The 20,109-nt window shown below is 61.5% G+C and overlaps 10 protein-coding genes across 10 annotated transcripts in view; 5 read left to right on the forward strand and 5 right to left on the reverse strand.

The window, feature by feature from the left end:
• AMSG_03890 (cytochrome c) overlaps nt 1-670 on the reverse strand; it is a 1,432-nt gene extending 762 nt beyond the window's left edge. The window contains exon 1 of the mRNA XM_013903690.1: nt 566-670. Within this exon, the coding sequence (XP_013759144.1) occupies nt 566-649 (84 nt within the window). The 5' untranslated portion in view covers nt 650-670. The remainder of the gene's footprint in view (nt 1-565) is intronic.
• Nucleotides 671-799: 129 nt separating this feature from the next.
• On the reverse strand, nt 800-1,907 carry AMSG_03891 (40S ribosomal protein S4; the record flags this gene model as incomplete). Its single annotated transcript, XM_013903691.1, has 3 exons — nt 800-1,510; nt 1,731-1,808; nt 1,902-1,907. The coding sequence occupies 3 exons, from the start codon at nt 1,905-1,907 to the stop codon at nt 800-802; spliced, it is 795 nt and encodes a 264-aa protein (XP_013759145.1).
• Nucleotides 1,908-2,525: 618 nt separating this feature from the next.
• AMSG_03892 (palmitoyltransferase ZDHHC9) lies at nt 2,526-3,569 on the forward strand (the record flags this gene model as incomplete). The annotated part of the gene is made up of 2 exons (XM_013903692.1): nt 2,526-2,921; nt 2,991-3,569. 2 exons carry the CDS (start codon nt 2,526-2,528, stop codon nt 3,567-3,569), a joined length of 975 nt encoding a protein of 324 aa, XP_013759146.1.
• A 62-nt stretch (nt 3,570-3,631) lies between these two features.
• On the reverse strand, nt 3,632-4,090 carry AMSG_03893 (AP-1 complex subunit sigma-2; the record flags this gene model as incomplete). Its single annotated transcript, XM_013903693.1, has 2 exons — nt 3,632-4,034; nt 4,071-4,090. 2 exons carry the CDS (start codon nt 4,088-4,090, stop codon nt 3,632-3,634), a joined length of 423 nt encoding a protein of 140 aa, XP_013759147.1.
• AMSG_03894 (CTP synthase) lies at nt 4,090-6,652 on the forward strand. Its single transcript, XM_013903694.1, has 2 exons — nt 4,090-4,122; nt 4,225-6,652. The coding sequence occupies exons 1-2, from the start codon at nt 4,120-4,122 to the stop codon at nt 6,154-6,156; spliced, it is 1,935 nt and encodes a 644-aa protein (XP_013759148.1). The 5' UTR covers nt 4,090-4,119; the 3' UTR covers nt 6,157-6,652.
• AMSG_03895 (uncharacterized protein) lies at nt 5,710-9,201 on the reverse strand (the record flags this gene model as incomplete). The annotated part of the gene is made up of 1 exon (XM_013903695.1): nt 5,710-9,201. A coding segment is annotated over one exon (2,894 nt), but the record flags the coding sequence as incomplete, so codon positions are not given.
• Nucleotides 9,202-10,022: 821 nt separating this feature from the next.
• Nucleotides 10,023-12,557, forward strand: AMSG_03896 (uncharacterized protein; the record flags this gene model as incomplete). Its single annotated transcript, XM_013903696.1, has 1 exon — nt 10,023-12,557. One exon carries the CDS (start codon nt 10,023-10,025, stop codon nt 12,555-12,557), a length of 2,535 nt encoding a protein of 844 aa, XP_013759150.1.
• A 573-nt stretch (nt 12,558-13,130) lies between these two features.
• Nucleotides 13,131-15,199, forward strand: AMSG_03897 (DEAD-box ATP-dependent RNA helicase 21). The gene has a single exon (XM_013903697.1). It carries the CDS (start codon nt 13,191-13,193, stop codon nt 15,099-15,101), a length of 1,911 nt encoding a protein of 636 aa, XP_013759151.1. The 5' UTR covers nt 13,131-13,190; the 3' UTR covers nt 15,102-15,199.
• A 332-nt stretch (nt 15,200-15,531) lies between these two features.
• On the forward strand, nt 15,532-16,388 carry AMSG_03898 (uncharacterized protein; the record flags this gene model as incomplete). The annotated part of the gene is made up of 1 exon (XM_013903698.1): nt 15,532-16,388. One exon carries the CDS (start codon nt 15,532-15,534, stop codon nt 16,291-16,293), a length of 762 nt encoding a protein of 253 aa, XP_013759152.1. The 3' UTR covers nt 16,294-16,388.
• A 94-nt stretch (nt 16,389-16,482) lies between these two features.
• AMSG_03899 (uncharacterized protein) lies at nt 16,483-17,690 on the reverse strand (the record flags this gene model as incomplete). Its single annotated transcript, XM_013903699.1, has 2 exons — nt 16,483-16,636; nt 16,684-17,690. The coding sequence occupies 2 exons, from the start codon at nt 17,688-17,690 to the stop codon at nt 16,483-16,485; spliced, it is 1,161 nt and encodes a 386-aa protein (XP_013759153.1).
• Between the last annotated feature and the right edge of the window lie 2,419 nt (nt 17,691-20,109).

The raw sequence follows: 20,109 nt of genomic DNA on the forward strand, positions 1-20,109 counted from the left end.
CAGGATAAGGACATCGCACCTGATGTCGAAGAGCATAGACATACAACGCCTCAGCGAGTCGATGTCGGCGAATCTCGGCGATTGCTCGTAAGTGCTGAAGCCCCGAGGTCCGCACGGGTGGTCAGATTATGCCAACACTTTATTCGCCATACTTAGTGGCGCAAGTCGAGGAGAGGCGGCCAAAGCGCCGGCGGCGGCTGGCGAGTCCGAGAAAACTCCCCAGACCCCAGGCCTAGAGCGGTGTGAAGTTGCCCACGCCGCAGGGGGGGTGTATAAAGGGGGTAGGTATGGGCAAGTTATATGAACAGAAAGATAAACCAAAGGGATGTTCAGCCATGTCGGTCGTACTCTTGTGGGTGTAGAGATGGAGGTGGGGCCGTAGGTGGACGGGGGGGGAGGGGGGCTGGCGGTGTGCGGAAGTGGGTGGATGTCGCGTAGTGTGGCGGGGAAGGGGGGGGCAATGAGGGACAAAAATAGCCGATGCAAGGACGGCAGCCATAGCAAAGGCGACATGGAGAAAAGGAATGACGTGAGGCAACATGTGGCGAAGACTGTGGTTACGTACGTCATCGACAGTGTGGCACTGAGCGCAGCGCTTCTGGAAGATCTTGGCGCCCTTGGCGGCGTCACCGGCGGGAATGGAGGCCATTGTAGTTGGAAACAGTTGGGTGTGCTGCCGACAGCAGAGAAACGGGTTGGCTCTCGACTGACGCACGGCGTTGGCTTCAGCCCGCCCAAATGGGAAAGTCGGAGACGACGGAAGGGGGGTCGGATTGCAGGTTGACCGTGCAGCCTTTGTTTAAAGCGACTGGGTAGTCTGGTTGTTCATGCGGCGCTCGCGGTCCTCGAAGATGTCGGCCTTGATGCCCTTGTTGTTCGGGAGCTTGATCCACGGCTTGTCGTCACCAAGGATGAAGACGTTGTTGAGGCGGGTAGCGAACTCGCGGCCGGCGTCGTCACGGATGTGGACGATGTCGAAGCCACCAGCATGGTGCTCCTTGTCGTGGAGGACACCAACACGGCCAATGTTACGGCCCGAGGTGACCATGCAGATGTTGCCGACGGCAAACTTGATGAACTTGGTGACCTTGCCAGTGGCGATGTCAATCTTGACGGTGTCGTTGACGCGAATGTCGGGGTCCGGGTAGCGGATGGTGCGGCCATCGTGCGTGACGATGTACGGGATACCGCGCGGGCCGAGCTGCTGGCGGACGACCTTGCCGAGCTTGAACGAGGCAGCCTTGGCGCCGATCTTGACAGCCTGGAAGCGACCCTTCTCGTCGTAGACGAGGCGGAAGTTCTCGCCGGACTTCTCGATAGTCACGACGTCCATGAGGCCAGCCGGGTAGGTGGCGTCAGTGCGGACCTTGCCGTCAACCTTGACGAGGCGCTGCATGACAATGAGGATGACCTCACGCCGGGTGAGGGCGTACTTGAGCCGGTTGCGGAGGAGCACAACGAGCGGCAGGCACTCGCGGAGCTTGTGCGGGCCAGTCGACGGGCGCGGCGCCTACTCGATACACAACACAACATCATGTTGTTCTCTGGTGAGTGCACGAGGGGGGGGGGAGGGGGTAGGGGGAGGGGAAAGGGGGGAGTGTGTCTGCCTGCGACAGCCAAAATAATGGCCATCCCTGGCAAGCCAGCTGTGGCCGACTATGACGGGCAGCATGGGCGGCATATAACACAGAGGGGATGGGAAACAAGGCATAGGTATGGTGTGTACGTACCCAGACACCGGTGAGCTTGTCAAGCATCCAGTGGGTCGGCGCATTCAGGCGCTTGAGGTGCTTCTTCGGTCCGCGAGCCTGTGGTCATACAAATGGTGAGATCCGGTCCATCGCCCTTTCCCCCCTTTGCCTCTCCCCCGTCTTCACACCGTCCACCCTCACACCACACACAGCCATAGGAGAAGGCCTCTTACAGCACAACACTGTCTATGCACATATATATGTCATGCTCATTGCTACCCTCCTCCTCTTCGCTTCTCAAAGCTCTTCTCCAACCCATGCCCCCGCTTCACACGCCCATCCCTTGCCAGTCACATACCATGTTTGGATGAGAGTTAAGAGGTGGCGTGAAATCCGTGTCAAAGTGTTGGGGAGTTAAGGACGGCGTCATGCTGTCGCCGAACGAACGGACGAGCGAACGAATTGAACGAACGAACGAACGAACGAATTGAACGAACGGACGAACGAACGAACGGACGGGGGAATGAGTGAACAAACGGAACAAGCCAAGCCAAGCCAACATGCTCAGCCTGAGTGGCGAGGGAGCAGAGAGGAAAGGGGGGGGAGGAGGAGGAGGGGAGGAGGGTCGGAGACATAGTTCCAACGCTTATCACTTGCTGTATGTAATAGTTCTACATGGCACCGACCATGATGTGGCCAAAACAAGTCCTGATCGCCCGCCCATCATCGCCGCCATAGCCGTGCTGCTCAGGCGGCCAGGGCGCCAAGTCGCCAAGTCGCCGATGTGGCAGAAGCTCGCCCGGGCGTGGGCACGTCTCCCCAGTCAAGCAGAGGATGGGCATGTTGGGGTGGCGCAAGTGGCCGGGCAACTCGGTGTTCATGTGCTCGGGACGGCTTGTGCGTGGGCCGACAGGGAGCGGGTCGGCAGGCATGACGCTCGGCGCCATGGCTCTGCCCAACATCCTGTTCTGGGCCATGATCGCCCCGCTCGTCCCGCGGGCGCTTGGCCAACTCGCGGGCTGGCTTATTCTAGGCTCGACTGCATATTTGCTGGTCCTCTCGCTCACGCTGCTCGCCAAGACTGCGCTGGTCGACCCTGGTATCATCCCGCCACATCGCGGCGTCTTTCTCGAGCTCGCCGACGATCCCGACCTCCCTGCGTACGAGCTCGGCAAGCACGCGCCCGACGTTGTCGAGAGCACGAGCGAGCAGGAGGAGGCCGACGACGCGGTCAGTCAGAGATCGAGCGAATCAGAGTCGGAGGCGGCCCGGCGAGCGCGGCGGCGGGCACGGCGGCAGGAGCGGCGGGAGCGGCGGGAGCGGCGCAAGCGTGAGGCGCAGGCTGCCGACGAGGCGGGCGATGAGCGGATGAGCCACCAGCTGGTAGTCGGGCGCAATGGCGCCAAGATCGAGGTCAAGTACTGCCGGACGTGCAAGGTGTACCGCCCGCCGCGGGCCTCGCACTGCGCCGAGTGTGACAATTGCGTCCGCAAGTTTGACCACCACTGCCCATGGATGGGCACCTGCATCGGCGAGCGCAACTACAAGTACTTTGTGGGCTTTCTCATCGTCACCTCGCTCCTGGCACTAGAGGTGCTGGGTGCGACGGTGATGACCTGGGTGCGGCTTGAGACTGCGGATGTGACGCCGGTCTTTGTCGGCGGCGCTGTGACCACTATTGTGTACGTGGTGGTCATCGGGTGCTGCCTTCCCATGCTCTGCTGCTACCACGTCTCGATTCTCTCGCGCAATGTGACCACCCACGAGGACATCCGCAACACTTTTATGGTCCAGGCCAACCCGTTCGACTACGGCTGCGTCCGCAACTGGCTTGTCCCGTGCTGCGTCTTTCCAGCCTCGGCGCTCAGCGAGGTGTGAGTCGCAGCCTGCGTCGGTCTTTACCTCACAGCGGGACAGAGTTACGGCAGAAGCAAGAGCGATCAGATCTGAGAGGCCTTATCATTAGGGTTCTCCTCCAGCGCGTCCTGCTGGGCAACGACGCGGAGGACGGCCTTCTTGGACGTCTCCTGCTGCTCACCGCCAATGATGAGCTCGTCGAGAAGGTAGTACGCCGTCATAAAGTTCATGATGAGGTCCAGCTCGCAGACATTGCCGTACGCCTTGTCCAGGATCTCAACATACTGATGGATGGTCTCAAGCGTGATGAGCTCGTTGTCGTCCATGTCGATGGCAGCCACAAAGTACAAACTCGCGTACCGCCGATACACCAGCTTGTAGCCCTTCCACTCGATAAAGTTGCAAAGCTTTGCATCACGAGCAAGTACCAGCTGCGTCACCTCTTTCACCGTCTTGGTCTTCTCCTTGGCCGAGAACGACGAGTACCTCGGCGGACCAAGTTGACGACCCCCCTACCGCCACAAGCCAAACCCGTTACACATCACTCTGTTTGTCTTTCACGTCATCAGATATGGTACGCATACTACGTCAACTACTCCTCCCATGAGGGATTCTCCTCATTCCCTTCCCCTTCCCCTTCCCTTCCCCCCCCCCCCCCTCGCCTATTCTCCCGCAGTCGCAAGCCACTCGTCCACCAGTCGCTGCCGCTTCGTTGCCGTCGCTCGGCGAGCGACTCCTTCTCTCGCCGCCGCCGCATGACACCAAATATGTCGTCGTGACTGGAGGAGTGCTTTCGGGCGTTGGCAAGGGTGTTCTTGCTTCATCCACGGGAGTCATTCTCAAGTCTCGTGGTATCAACATCACCCACGTCAAGATCGACCCCTACATCAACATTGATGCCGGCTGCATGTCGCCGTACGAACACGGCGAAGTGTTTGTCCTTGACGATGGAGGAGAGGTCGATCTGGATCTGGGCAACTACGAGCGGTTCGGTGACATCACCCTCACCTCGGACCACAACATCACCACCGGCAAGATGTATATGGAAGTCATCCAGGCCGAGCGCCGCGGCGCGTACCTGGGCAAGACTGTCCAGGTTGTGCCACATGTGTGTAACGCGGTGAAGGACTGGATCAACCGCGTGGCGCGGATGCCTGTCAGTCGCTTTGGCGGCATCCCGCAGGTCTGCATCATCGAACTCGGCGGAACGATCGGCGACATCGAGTCGATGCCGTTCATTGAGGCTATGCGCCAGATGCAGTACGAGACGCCCGCCGAAGACTTTGCCCTCATCCACGTCTCGCTCGTCCCCACCATTGGCTCCGAGGCCAAGACCAAGCCGACCCAGCACTCTGTCAAGACCCTGCGCGGACTCGGCCTCTCGCCCAACGTCATCGTCTGCCGGTCGCAGGACCCGCTGCCCGAGTCGGTCCGCGCCAAGATTGCGCTCAATGGTCACGTCCAGCTCCCGCAGGTGCTTTCGGTCTACAACCTGGCCAACGTCTTCCACGTCCCGTGCCTGCTCGAGGACAACGGGCTGACCGACTACCTCATGTCGCACCTCCAGCTGGTGCCGGACGAGGAGCTCGTCAGCGCGTACTCGCTCAGCAACTGGCGCCTGATGGCCACCGCCATCGACAAGACCACCACCCCGGTCTCCATCGCCCTCGTCGGCAAGTACCTCGACTCGGCGTCGGACACGTACCACTCGCTCATCAAGGCGCTCAACCACGCGGCATACGCCGCCCATCGCAAGCTCAACCTCGTTCTCGTCGAGGCCCCCTCACTCGAGAAAGCCATGCTCGACTCGGACGCTCCCGAGTACCACGCGACCTGGGCCAAGCTCTGCTCTGCCGACGGTGTCATTGTGCCCGGAGGCTTTGGCGAGCGCGGCTTTGAGGGCAAGATGGCCGCCGCAAAGTGGTGCCGCGAGCACAAGATCCCGTTCCTCGGCATCTGCCTTGGCCTCCAGGTTGCCGTCATCGAGTACGCCCGCTCCGTCCTCCGCATCATCGACGCTGCGTCGGAGGAGATGGATTCCGACGCTGCCGAGCCCGTCATCCTCAACATGCCCGAGGTCTCCACCACCCAACTCGGCGGCACCATGCGCCTCGGCTCGCGCCCGACCGACATTGCCCACAACACCCTCGCTCACAAGCTTTACGGCACCGACATCGTTTACGAGCGCCACCGCCACCGCTACGAGGTCAACCCCGAGTACATCGACCGCCTCGAGGCCAAGGGCGAGCTGGTCTTTTCCGGCAAGGGCGACGAGAACCGCCGCATGGAAATCGTCGAGCTCAAGAGCCATCCCTTCTACTTTGCCACCCAGTTCCATCCCGAGTACACCACTCGCCCGCTCGTGCCGTCACCGCCCTTCCTCGGCCTCCTCCTCGCGGCCTCGTCTCAGCTCGACCACTACCTCGCCACCGGCTGCATCGAGGACCCGCACGCTTCGCGCGCTCGCGCAAAGACCCCCAGGAACGTTGTGCCCGAGTGGTCCACCCCGCCTCCCACCCCACGCACCTCCGCCACCCAATCCACCCCGGAGCCGACCGCCGCCGCCGCTTCGTCATCGGCCGCGCCCTCGGCCACTCGTGCTTCGTGAGCGCACCCCGTCTCGCCAACACGGGCGCGGAGCCGCGGCGCCCCCAGCACGCCGCCTCCTCGTGCCGTCTTGCTCGTTGATCGACATCAAAGAAAGGGAATAGCAGCTACTGGCCTTCACCCGCATGCGCACGCCTCCGCCCGCCCGCTTGCTACAGCTCGGTCGCCAGCCGCTCCAGCCGCTCGCTCCACGCAAGATCCAGCAGAACTCCCAACTCGTCGACGTCGACCGTCTGCGGCGCGTACTTTTCCGTCGACGTGGCATCAAACAGAAAGTAGTGCCGCCCACCCACGGCCGTCGCCGTGTGGTAGTGGCAGAGGCACATGTCACCCGCTGCAATGTTCTCTACAAGCGCCACCTTTTGCGACGGCGGCGTAAAGACAAGATTGACCATGCCGGCGCCCGAGGTGCCAAACACCATTCCGGCCCGCGAAAACAGCGAGATCGTATCCTCGAGTGTCAGTGGCTCCGAATCGTCAAACACCACCAGCTGCGAGCCATACTTGCTCTGCAGCAGCTCGAGGACCTCGGCGTCGTTGACCGCAGGCCGCGTCACCGTCCGCCGAATGTACACAATCGGATCGTTCCGGCTCCCGCGCGCCGCCGCCCGGCTCAGCCCGGTCTCCTCTGCGAACGCCCTGTAGATCGCTGCGGCGCCCTCAGCGGTAATGTAGTACACAGTCGACGGCCGTGCAAAGTACACTCCGTCTGACGGGAGCACCACCTGGTGGTGCGAGAACGGGAGCACTCGCTCGCCGAGCCCGATCACCTCCAGCGCATGCTGCACATACCCAAAGCCGACGTACATGTAGATCCACATCTTGTCGTTGTCGCGCCAAAGGCTCTCGCCAAGCAGCAACCGTGGCACCGTCTCGGCCCAAAAGTGAAAGTAGAGCTCGGACCAGTTCGTGACCAGGTTGTACACCACGCCCTCCACCCTCAGCAGCATTGGCCGGATCCGCGGCCCGCGCGCCTCCGACCGCATACGCCACGCGTACGCCATTTGGTCGTCGGCATCGGTGAGCCCAACATTGAGGACGTAGTCACGGTCAAAGACCAGCCCGTCCTCGCCCACAGCCCCGTCCGGGATGTAGACCACCCACGACGCGTTGTTCTCCACCGGCCACACCATCCGCCCATTCACATCGGCGTGGTTTGGGTGCACAACCTTGTCAGCATACAGCGAGTCATACTTGGCCGTCGACTTGGGTCGTTCCCGCTCAAACGTCGCCAGCGGCGTCGGGCCGACGACTGCCGGGTATTGCGCCAAGACCTCGCGCGGATCACGGAGCATTTGCACCGCCATCGGATCCACCACCATGGCCGGCGCCACTGAGTCCGCCACCCGCGCCACAAACTGGGGCAGGTCGGCCCAGGTGTGCGGCGGAAACGGACCAAACGCGCTTTCAAACGCGGCGAACCGTGCCTCGTCGCGCGGAACAGATTGCGCCGGCGGGCCAAAGTACGGCGCATACACAATGCCGCGAATCATTGCGTCTGTCCCGCCCGCAACGTTGCACACGTCAATCAGCATGTCATAGAAAGCCTTGTTGATCAAGAGCGCAGAGCCGTCCGACGTCGCGTAGCTGTACGGCGAGCTCGAGCTCACGACATCGAGCAGGTACCCACTCTCCCGCGTCGCGAGCAGCGGCGCCCACGCCTCCCAAACAACGTCGCCAGTGTGGCGCGCTGCCGTACCGGCGTCGTCGTCGACGTATCCGCCCCAGAACTCGGACGCAGTGGCAATAACGTTGGCCCGCGCAAGGAGCTCGACAACCCTGGCTACTTCGTCCTTACCCGACGTCTCGGTGAGCGCGTGCGCCCCGAGGGTGTGGCTCTCGCATCGCCCATCAAGCCTCCGCTCAAGCTCGCGCCCCACATCGACAACCCCGTCCGGCACACGGCCAGCCGCCCGGAACGACGCTAGCCATCCGGCCAGCGGGCGCTCGAGAGAGACCGCGACGCACGAGGTGTAGTTGTACTCCCCGAGGATCTCGGCTTCGGACGCAAGCTGCGGCACGTACGTCTTGCGGATGGCCGCAAGCCATGCTGCCATTGTCTCGTGCGTCACAAACTTGTGCGGCGCCTGCCGGATCCAGACCGCTGCCGATGAGAGGACGGCTACCCCGCGCGGTACCCACAAGATGCTTGCCGGTGTCAAGCCAAGGACCTTAAAGCCAAAGGCCTCCAGTACAAAATCAACCGCAGGCGCCCGATGCGGTGCATGTAGGCAGAGCGGTAGCGCAATGCGCAGCTCCGTGTGCGCAAACCCCCACTCATCAACCACCACACCGAGCGCACTTGCCACCGCCGGAAGCACCTCGGCAAACACCATCCGCCCCGCCTCACCGATCGAGCTCATGCACGCCCGACCTGCTAAATGCAAAAACGAGAGCAGCAGCTCATTGCCGGCGAGCTTCATCGTTCTTGCCCGGCGAGCGCTCCCGCGAGTCGCCTTGTGGCCAGAGAGCACACGATGCTGCCAGACGAGCTGATCGTCAACGGCAGAGCGGCCGGGATCCTGCAGCGGCAAGTCATCAAAATGAACCATGATCCGACCATTAGCCAGCGTCCCGTTGGGCAGGACAACACAGTGGGCGAGGAGGACGGCAAAGTCATGGGTATCGTTGAGCCACCGCGGCGAGAGGTCGCTTCGGTACAAGTTCGGACCCCAAGCATCGACTCGTTTGTGAATCAGAGGCCACCACGCGGCCTGGGGAAGAACAAGCGGCTTGGCATAAGCCTTGAGCATGCCCCATCTTGTTCTTGCCTCCCAACGAGATGCAGCCATCATGTAGTTAGCCACATACCACCCACGGTGGCCCATGAGGTGGATGGTCGCCTCATGCCCGCGCCACCGATGTTCCACCTCGGGGCCATGCGCAAACAAGACACAGGCAACAACAACAAGCAAGCAAGCAATCATACTCGCAAGCCAGGTTGCTGGTCGCGCTATCTGTCGCGCTCGCCGTGTTATCACAGACATCGGTCTGCGAACCATGCATATCACCTTCCTCCCCACCTGAGCACTCGCTCGCCACATCCTGCCACTCAAACTGAGAACGCTCGAGCATCGGCATGGCGCCATTTTCGGCTCGGGCAGAAGGGAAGCAGAGTGAGAGACAGATGTGCCCACCATGACGCCCACGCCCACCATCATGTTCACCATCACACCTTGACAAAGCAAAGTACGGATGAGGACATCACCACGCACCACGCGCTCCAACCATGTACACTTCCGATAGGGCTACGGTAGGGATTCGGCCTTTGACTACCACATGTGACAGTCGTGGTTTGCGTCAGCGTTCATTCGAGTGAGGCGTGCATCGAGCCAGAGAGCGCCAGAGAGGCGAACGCGTGGGGAGGGGGGGGGGGGGGGGGGGCCGGGTCGGCAAGCTCAAGCTCAGCCATACCTGACTCTTAGACGTACGTACCTTCTGAGTCTTCAGTCCATGTCATGTTGCAGCGTATTGCTTGTATGGCTGGAGTACCATGTGCGAATTGCGCAGTGTAGTCGCTGTGAGGGGTCGGGGTCAGCGGGGGGAGAGGGGATCGCAGCCTTGGCGCCAACGTCACGTTGCTTTTTGTAGCCATCGTTTGTCCGGTCTTTTCTGGCAGACTGCGCAGAAAACAAGCAGCAGATCTCAGAGGCTGTCCTGAACAGACGAGCTCTAGGTGTTAGAGCTATTTGGCTGTGGCAGGAAAAAATAGCAAGAGGATGAGGATGAGGTCAAACTGTCGTCATGGGGAGGGATGTATGTGTGTCGGGAAGGTGTGATCGGGGGGGTTTTTTTTCTCCTTCATGTCAAAGAGCGCTCACCTTGATCCCTCTCTACGCGCTACGTCTTTGGACGGCTAGGTCGAGCATGTCGTCATACTCCGAGTCGGAATCTGGGTCGAGCTACGGCTATGACGACGAGTACACGTGCGTGACCGAGGAGAGCGGGTCGGAGCCGGTGGTGGCGGCGGCAGCAGGAGGATGTGACATGGAAAAGGTCGATCCGCCGTCTGTGGAGGAGACCGAGACAGTGGGCGTGGCGCTGTCGGGTGGTGGCATCCGGTCTGCATCGTTCTGCCTGGGTGGACTTCAGGAACTTGCACGTGCAGGCGTTCTGCAGCAGGCCAAGTACCTGTCGAGCGTGTCAGGAGGCGGGTACACGGCGTCGGCGATGTATGCGATGGCCAAGGTCGAGGGCAAGGCGTTCGACGAGGGAGCGGTCGAGATTGTGGACAAGGTCCACCGCAAGATGGTGAGCCGGTCGCAGTGGCTCACGCCGTGGGCGACTGAGCCGGAGAATGACGGCATTTCCGCCGGATGGCGGTTTGGCGTGCTGATCAAGTACGCGATGCTGTACCTGACTTGCGTTGTCACGCTTTTTACCAACATTGTGTGGGGCATTGCGCTGGCGGCGCCGGTCACCATCATCATCGACGAGTTTGTGGGCGCCAAGCTGCGGGCATCGTCGTCGTCGACCTCATTTTTCAACGACCTTCTCGATCTGGAAGTTCCGCTTGCGTTTTCCATCTGTGGCGGATGCATCGTCATTACGATCGTGACCTGGCTTGTGCGGCAGAGCTTGAGCGAGAAGCCACAGTCGCGGACGCGCGATATCCTGGTGACCGGAACGGAGCTGACGACGCGACTGGGGGCGCTGCTCTCGATGGCGGTCATCCTTCTTGTCACTTTTCTCACCATCCTTTGGCACGACGAGTTCAACTCGGAGCTGCAGCGGACGGCTTGGACGCTGCTTGTTGTCTTTATCCTCATTTCTGTCACGCCTGCACAGGGCACGCTGCGACGGGTCTTTCTCGCTGTCGGCGGCGCGATCGTGATGGCGGCGGCGCTCTTTGGCACTGCGGCCATTGCCAAGTGGTGCATCGAGGATGCCAACGACCAGGAGACGTTTGCTAACGTCGGGGACTTTTCGGTCTGGCGCAAGGCGTACATGCTCGGCTCATTTGCTCTGCTCGCTGTCTTTCCGTTCTTCTACTACCCGGTTACCTCGCTCCTGCCGCACACGTACGAGAAGTTGCTGCGGCGGGCGTTCTTTGAGGATCCGCAGCTCAACATGGGCCACGTTGCCGAGCTCGAGAGCGAGCTCGGATGGCCGATCTGGCTAGTCGGAACGACGCAGACCGACTTTCACGCGCACATTGGCGAGCGGTACGCAGCATCCGACTTTCTCATCTCGTCCGCCAAGTCCGGCTCGGCGCGGACCGGCTTCCGCAAGACACCGAGCACACTCAAGGCGTCACGGGCGGTCTCGATCTCAGGCGCAGTCATCTCGTTTGTCATGGGCTCCAAGGACGTCTCACTCTCGCCGTTTCGATTTCTCTTTGGCTCGCTCAACCTCGGCCTCGGGTGGTACTTTGCCTTTTCGGACCATGCCGAACTGCTCGCCCTGGTGGCCAACGGGACGGTGGCAGTCCTCGGCGCGCTCCTCTTCCTCACACTCCTCAACTTTCAACTGGTGTGGATCGCGGTCGGCAGCGTCATCCTGCTCTACATTGCCTCGTTCTTCCCGTTCCACGAGCGGAGCCAGCTGTTCTCGGCCGCGCCCATGTTCCGCACCGTCCGGGTCATGCTCGGTCTCGAATTTTACGTCCAGCCGCCGCCGTACATGTACCTCTCGGACGGCGGCCACTTTGAGAACCTCGGCTTGCTTCCGCTCTTCCAGCGCAAGGTCACCCGCATCTACTCGTTCGACGGCGGCGCCGACCCAACCGTGGGATGCACCTCGCTGCTCCGCGCCATGGAGCTCGCCCACACCTCGCTCGACGGCTTCTACGTCTCGATCGTGCCGAGCGAGGCGGGGACCGACGTGACATCAGCCATCGCCCAGCTCGGGTTCACCGACTCGGACGCTGTTGCCGTCGACTTTGACCTCACCTACCGCGAGAACCACACTCACAAGGAGCTGGCCAAGGGCAAGCTGACGTACATCAAGAAGATCGATGCGTCCAAGTCGCGTGACGCCGCCTTTACCAACTATTTTGCCTCGCTCGAGACCGGCCGCGCCGCTGGCGCCCACTGGGCAGACGCCTCGTTTGATGACGAGGCCATCTCGGATCCGCACTCGTGCGCCACTACGTGCTGCCCCTGGTCGACCTCGGGCGCCTTCATGTGGTACTACCCGCTCAAGGCCTGGTGCGGCTCAAAGTACCCGGCCGGCGCGTACAACAACTTTCCGCACCACTCGACGCTCCAGACCCAGAACTTTCCGTCCAAGCTCTTTGAGGCCTACGTCCGGCTCGGCCGCGACAACGCCTACACTGCCCTCGGCGGGCGATCGTCGTCGTCGTCGTCATCGTCGTCGTCCGGCTCGTCCGAGGCCAACTCATCATCATCATCGCCGTCGTCATCGCTGTACGCGGCGTCATACGAGGCTTCGCGCTCGTGAACTACATCATAAACTCGATCTCTTGCGCCTAAACGCCTTGAGCATGTCTGCCGTCAGTGCACAAAAACGTCGCGGCAGGAACAGTTGGGTCATGTTTACTATGTCACCACACTTTGATCATCCATCTCTTTTTGTGGTGATCTGTTTTCACTTTCAGCACCTCTTACGTCTTTCTTCTTCCGCACTGCAAACATCCAACCCAACCATCACGTTCTCCAACATCCCAGCTATAATCTCACATCACTATTGTGCCTATATCAGGGATATCTGCCTTGTGTGAGCTGCCTGCCATGTTGCCAGCACTCGTCCCCGGTCTGATCAAATTCGCGGCAGGCGCGGCAGACCAAGAGCGACACAGCGCGTCTCGGCTCGACGACGACGACGAGTGCAAGTCGAGACGTCGAGACAGCCAGAGAGCCACAGTCGACTCTTTTGCAGGCGAGCATGGATTCAAAGCCGAGAGGACGTTCTCGGTCTCGGTCTAGGTCACCAGCACGTGGGCCAGCACCGCCACCAAGCCGAAGGCGGCGCCCGCCGTCTGCCCGAGAGGTGCTAGGACTGGCGGGCGGTGGACGTGGCGCGAGCGGAGCCGGCAGCGGCGGACAGGTTGGGTATGTGGGGAAGGATGCACGGATGCGGGCGAGTCGAACAGGCACAGTCAGCGGGTTGGGCATGGGCATGAGCATGGCTAAGACTGGCGCTAGTGGTCGATCGGGGGTGCAGACGGGTGGCCGATCGGTGGCGAGAGCCCGGGCGGGAGGAAGCAAGGCCAAGGTAGTGGCGGCGTCTGGGCTGTCATCGGACATGATCAATGCGATCAAGGAGTCGTATCTGGTCCGCGGGCGTGGCGAAGGGCTCTCGACCGGTGGAAGTGGCGAGAGAGCGGCGCGGGAGAAGAAGAAGAAGAAGCGGCAGCGGCAGAGAGTCGGCCGGTTCTCGGCGCCGAGCAAGGAGTCGATGGAGTGGGGTGACGAGGACGACACGTCCGAGGCCGTGGACGAGCTGTACGCCAATCCGCACACATTTGTGCCGGGATTTGGGCGCGGACGGTTTGGTGGCATCGATCTGGAGGTCAAGTCCGAGGGGGCCAAGTTCTACGACGAGCTGATGTCGAAGCGTGTGGCGGAGCACCCGGAGCTTGTCAAGCCCAAGGACGTGGTGGAGGTGTGGGCGCGGCGGAGCGGGACAGCGGTGGTGGGCGGCAAGCACTGGGGGGAGAAGGAGCTGAGCGAAATGACCGCCCGCGACTGGAACATTGTGCGCGAGGACTTTGACATCAAGGTCAAGGGCGCCAAGGTTCCGCCTCCGCTGCGGTCGTGGGCCGACGTGGGGCGGTACAGCAACTTTCCGCCTTCACTCACAGCCGGCATCTACGACGCAGGCTATCGCGAGCCGACGCCGATCCAGATGCAGGCCATTCCGGTCGGGCTCGAGGCGCGCGACATTATTGGGCTCGCCGAGACGGGTTCGGGCAAGACGGCGGCGTTCTTGCTCCCGCTCCTTGCACGGCTCTCGTATCTGCCGCGAGTGTCTCCCACGACAGCGGACTCGGGCCCATACGCAGTGGTCCTCGCACCGACACGCGAGCTTGCGCAGCAGATTGAGGACGAAGCGGTCAAGTTTGCGGCCGAGGTCGAGCCGCCGCTCCACTCGTGCGTCATCGTGGGCGGCACCGATAAGACACGACAGCTCTCTGCGCTGCGCGACGGACAGGATATTGTGATTGGGACGCCTGGGCGGATCAATGAGCTCATCGAGTCGCGGTACCTGGTCCTCACCCGCGCATTCTACATCATTCTGGACGAGGCGGATCGGATGATCGACATGGGCTTTGCGCCGCAGGTCGGCTCGATCCTCGAGGCCATGAAGGGCGAGGTGAGCGGCGAGAACGGCAAGGCGCTGCAGCGGCAGACGGTCATGTTCTCGGCGACTATGGCGCCTGAGGTCTTCCACCTCGCCAAGGAGTACATGGTCGACGAAGTGGTGGTGGAGATCGGCAAGGTCGGGCGTGCCGTCGACCGCATCAAGCAGTTTGTCTCGTTTGTGAAGCCGACAAAGAAGCCGGCGGCGCTGCAGCGGGTGCTCTCTCGCGCGCGCAACGGCCTGGTCATTGTCTTTGTCAACGAGAAGTCCACCGTGGCCACTGTGGCCGAGGCGCTGAGCAAGGCCGGCCACGCCGTGGCGGTCATCCACGGTGGCAAGTCGCAAGCTGACCGTGAGTCTGCGCTGCGTGCCTTCCGCTCAGGCTCGCGCAACGTAATTGTCGCGACTGACGTCCTTGGCCGTGGTATCGACGTGCCGAACGTGACCCACGTTGTCAACTACGACATGCCGCGGCAGATGGAGGTCTACACCCACCGCATCGGGCGGACAGCCCGCGCCGGCAAGGGCGGCGAGGCGCATACCTTCCTCACCGACGCAGACTCGGGCGTCTTCTACTACCTCAAGAAGTTCCTCCGCGAGACCAACCAGTCCATCCCGCACGCGCTGGCCAACCACGAGGCTGCCATGGTCAAGCCTGGCACGGTTCTTGATCTGTCGTAAGCCAACCACCACCACCACCAGCAACCTACGCATGAACAAGATGAACTTCCCCATTTGCCGTATGGCGCCGATCTTGCTTGCCTCTGCCTCTGCCTCTGTCCCCACCACATCACAGGCCGATGCCAAGTGCCCCCCCCTGCAGCGAGCCCACATCGATGCCCACAACATGGTTAGCCGCCGACTTGAACGCAAAGCTAGCGATCAGCGCCGGGCATGTCTTTCCCGTCATCATTGCTGCCTGCGCATGGCCAACACTAACTCGATTCCGGGCTCCGCACGCGCTCCGCCGCCAGCCAGCCAAACCGTTGCGGGCGTGCGCGTGCGTCAGAGGACCAGTAGCCAAGGCAGTGTGGTGGGTGGCGAGGCGTTGGCAAAGGAACGACCACGTATCTCACACACGTTTCGACTTTGCGGACCAAGTGGAGAAGACATGGGTGTGCAGGTGCGGTTTGTAGTGGCAACCGTGGCGGTGGTGGCGGCGTGCTGGCTGGTGGCGTGTGGGGCTGGCGAGACGTTTGACAGCAAGAAGCTCCGGCTGGTGGACTACGATGCGACGACAGGCAATTTTCTCTTCCGATCCAACGATCCTTTGACGCCGAGTGGAAGCTTTGATTGGACAGGGCTTACCGGTCGGATGGCAGAGGTGGCCGCCAATGCGTCGATCCAGTTTCCGGCTGATGACGATCTGTTCATGATGGACTTTTCGCTCCTCTCGCCGCTGCTGCCCAAGGAGCGGGCCAATCTCAAGGTGGAGGAGGCGTACTTTGCCGCAAATGCCACTCGTGGTAAGCTCATCTCGTGGCCGCTGGTCGGCTCGGTCGATGATGCGAACAAGCTGCATGAGGCCGTGCGCAAAGATCTGGCCAAGGCCCTGCCCAAGGACATGATCGACAAGCTGCCGTCGCGCATTCCGTACCTCCACTCGCTTGTCCACACTCCGTCGAGCCACGGCAAGCCGCTAGTGGTTGTTGTTCACTGCGAGGGTGGCATGGACCGGACTGGCGAGTCGATTGGCTCGTACTACCTGCAGTACCTCGGGTGGTCATACGCCAAGGTCCTCGCCTACAACGACGCCATCGACAACCGTAACATGTCGACAACCACCGGCAACGCGCTCAACTGGTACTGCTGGTACCTTTACTACGCCTTTGGCTCACAGTTCTCGTATCTAAAGTGCGATCTCCCGCACTAGACAAGCGCAGGCAGCGGCGCAAGCGCCACCATGTCTTTGTCGCCGCGGGCGCCGAGCGTCGGCGACCGCCTGAGCGTCCGCTGGACCGACCGCCGGTACCTGTAGCTGATAGCAGCCGCTATGCTTACACAAACAACGACAAAACCTCCAATAGCGACGCCAGAGTTGGCCTTTGGCCGCGTCGTGCTGCTAGCGAGGCCTCCAAACGCACCGCCGGCCATTGTCGTTGGTGGCGGGCTCGGCGGCGGCGAGCTGGCCAGCGGCGGTGGGGGCGGCGGCGGCGGCGGCGGCAGCGGCGGCGGTGGCGGAGGCGAAGGTGGGGGCGGCGGCGATGGGACGGTCCCTGCACACGGCGCAGTGGTTGAGACAAAGGGATGGTCGGGCGTGCACGCCATGCACCACTGGCCAGGCTGGAGGCCGTGGCCCGCCGCACACACGACGCATGTATCGAGGGCCTCACATTCGGCGCAGCCTGCGACGGCGCACTCGCCGCGGAGCGCGGCAGAGATGTTGGCCACCGAGCACGAGGTGGGCGCAGTCCGCGCATTGCAGACGTACGGAGCCTCCAGAGCAACGTGAAAGTCGGCGCGCGACTCGCCGGTCACCAGGTCGACCGGCGTTGGGAAGCGGGTGACGACGACGTGGGCACCAGCAGCGAGGGCAGCATCGCGGGCGGCAACCGACGCAGCAGGATCGCGGTTGATTTCGGCAAGGTTCGGAGTGAATGAAAAGCCAAACGACGCTCCACCCTGGCTCTCGAGGCAGGGGATGGCTGAGAACGGGACGCCCGAGCCCGAGTCGCCGCAAGAGGCAAAGATCTGCTGCGCAACGACGGCGTGGGTAGCCGACCACGCTGCGCCGGTGGCGGTGGCAAACTCGCCCACCTCGGCGACGGTGACCAGGCTGTTGCGGTTGACATCGGTGGTGTCAAAGTACATGGCACGGACACCATCGAGGGTGTACTGGTGCGAGCCGAGATAGCCACCGTCGACACCGGCGACGACCATGTAGCCTTGGTCAGCGGCGGCGGCGATGTCGGTGGCGACAGAGGCCGTGACAAAGGGAAAGTACACAAATGCGACGCGAGAGTCATCTGCACCTGCGCTGCCGTCCATCAGCGGCCAGGCCAGCCGTCGCGGGCCGTCGATCGGCTGGTACGACAGGCCGTGATCGTACATCAGGACCGCGAGGTGCGAGCGGACCTGACGGACGGCTGGCCAGGCGTTCTCACGCGCCATGGCTCTCACATCAGTTGAGCCAGAGCGATGTGCAAGAGCAAGCGCTTTGTCAGGACTCAGCAGCTCGTCGGTAGGCCATCCGGCGGCGAGGACGGCATCCAGAGCATCCCATTGAAACGAGGCAAACTGAACCAAATCAGCGTCCCTAATGCGGAGCATGAGCAAGATCAAAGGATACTCAGCATGACCATGTAGCGATGACGATGAGGCGTTGCCTGGTGCCGCGGCTTGCTGAAGCGTGGCGTTGCGGAGAGAGAGCAAGCACGAGGTCAAGGAGGAGCAGAGCGAAGCATGATCATAACCATCGACATTCCAAACGGACCACCTACCAGCATCATACCAAACATCCAAGTGTAGAGCACGAACCGAGGCATTGGCCAAGGCCACATGCCAGGGCATACTGGTGAAGTTCCATTGCGGGAGGTAGGGATACTCCATACGGAGATGATACGATGCCTCACTGGCGACTGTTGTCACGCCATTCACAGCCAGTCCGTCACACCCATGGAGCAACGAGATGGAGGTCATGACCACCATGACCACCACCACACACCCCATGCCCACCATGCCAATACACATACTATATGTATGGGGGAAGGGGGAGGGAGAGGAGAATGTTCTACTTGCTGTACTGGTGGCTTCCACGGTGCGTTGCCCGGTCGGTTGGCCTCGGGAGCTGCCTCGCTCGACCCGGAGGATGAGGACGGCGTATCGGGGGGGGGGGGGGGGATCGGAGTATGGGATGGGGATTAGGGGGTGGGTGGGTGGGTGGGTGGGCTAGGGGGGGGGGACGACCTGTGATTGTAGGTGAAGGACATGGGTGTTGACTTGTGGGATAAGATATGTATAGCAGGGAGGGGGGGGGGGGGGAAGGAGGGTGATGGTGACGGCGATCAGGGGCGGTACAGGGTTGGCGGGTCGACTATAGGCAAGCTGGTTAAGGAGTTTCGGATGTTGGTTGGTTGAAGAAGTGGGGGACTTTCCCTACGTGTGATATCGTCAGCGATGTCATGTTGTGTTCCATCGAGTCGCCGAGTCACGCGTGCCTAGGAGTGGATGTCTGTGAGCCATAGATACCGGCCGTCATTCCCCACGCCCATTCTCCATGTTCCTCCTCCTACCACCACCACCATGCCAACTCCTACCATGGCGGCCTACCCTCCTACCCATGTAGTACCTTTGGATGGTGAAAGTGAGGCTCTTTCACCAGCTATGCGTTGCGAGGCAGAGGAAGATCTCATCGGGCGATGTTCCATATTTGCAAGTCATTGAAGAAGTCGTGAATGGCATTTCGTTCGTTGGCCTAAATCGCTTGACCTCGGTACCACTCCACTCGTTCCGAGGGGTAAGTAGCCAACCAATGAGAGGGGAGCAGGGAGGGAGGGGAAGGAAGTGAGATGAGTTAGAACAAGGTCTTGATGTTGGTCATGGTGTAGACGCTTGTCGGTTGCTTGTTGTCATGGTGGCGGTGTGGCTGGTGGCAGGTGTGTGTGTGTGGGGGGGCTGCTTGTGTATGGCCGAGCCATGGGCCGTCTTGCTTGCTTGGCTGGCTGGCACCGGCTGTTTTTGGTTTTTGGTCGTGGTGTTCCCCCCCTTCCTCCCTCCCTCCCCCGGAGGAGAAGCAACACTGTGGACGAAAGAGCGGCGTGAAGGGAGAACAAAGTAGACCTTGGTGTAGTTGAGCTTGTTGGCTATCTGTTGATGTGGCGGGTGGGGTTGGTTTGGGCTTATTTAGCAACACCTGCATGGTTATTGGCTCGCCGAACGTGTTCCACATGACGTGGAAGTCTCTCGTGCCAAGCCGCTCACCGGCAGTTCAAGCAACTGCCCATGGTGAAGCGGGCTCCACGCCCTTGCCCAACACACCCTTGCTCAATGGATACACGTAAGCATGCTACGTTGTATATGACGGCGCACGAGGTCCTCCTCGAGTTGCTTCCGCCTGGTCAGGCCTTGCCGCACACACGCGTGCGTTGGCTAAGTTTTGGTCGCCACCGCCACCACCGCCACCGCCGAGTCCCCTCCCCCCCTTCCCCCTCCCGCCACTTTGGCAGGTAGCACGAGAGAAAGGGGATGGGGAATGTAGGCAGGGAAGCCACTTACCACAGAGTGCGGGGTGTGGACATGCGGGGTGTGACGGAACATGCAGATTGAGCAAGCACTTGACCACCCATAGGCCAAGGAAAAAGTAAGCCGAAGAAGTGACTAGCAACAACAGCATTATCGATTAATCATGGCAGACGGGTCGCAGACCGATTTTGGCATGTCGCTCCAGTCGGCACTGGCGTCCATGGAGACCGAGACAGACGGGTCCACGCCCATGGCCATGGCCGGCCGGCGGCGGGGTGCACCCCGTGGTGGTGATGGCATGCTCGGATCGTCCATGGATGAGTCCGGCGTCGTCGCCATGGGCGTCTCGCCCATGATTCCCGACACGCCTCAGAACACGCCCAACACCATGTCGTGGGCTTCGTCGGCAGCGCAGGGCCGCAAGTAAGCAATATTACGTATTGGCTTTGTGAAATACATCCTCTCTTTCTCTTCTGGGCATCCATGGTTCTCCTTGCCGCGTAGTATG

This window comes from Thecamonas trahens, assembly GCF_000142905.1.
Source record: "Thecamonas trahens ATCC 50062 unplaced genomic scaffold supercont1.16, whole genome shotgun sequence".
Lineage (NCBI taxonomy): Eukaryota > Apusomonadida > Apusomonadidae > Thecamonas > Thecamonas trahens.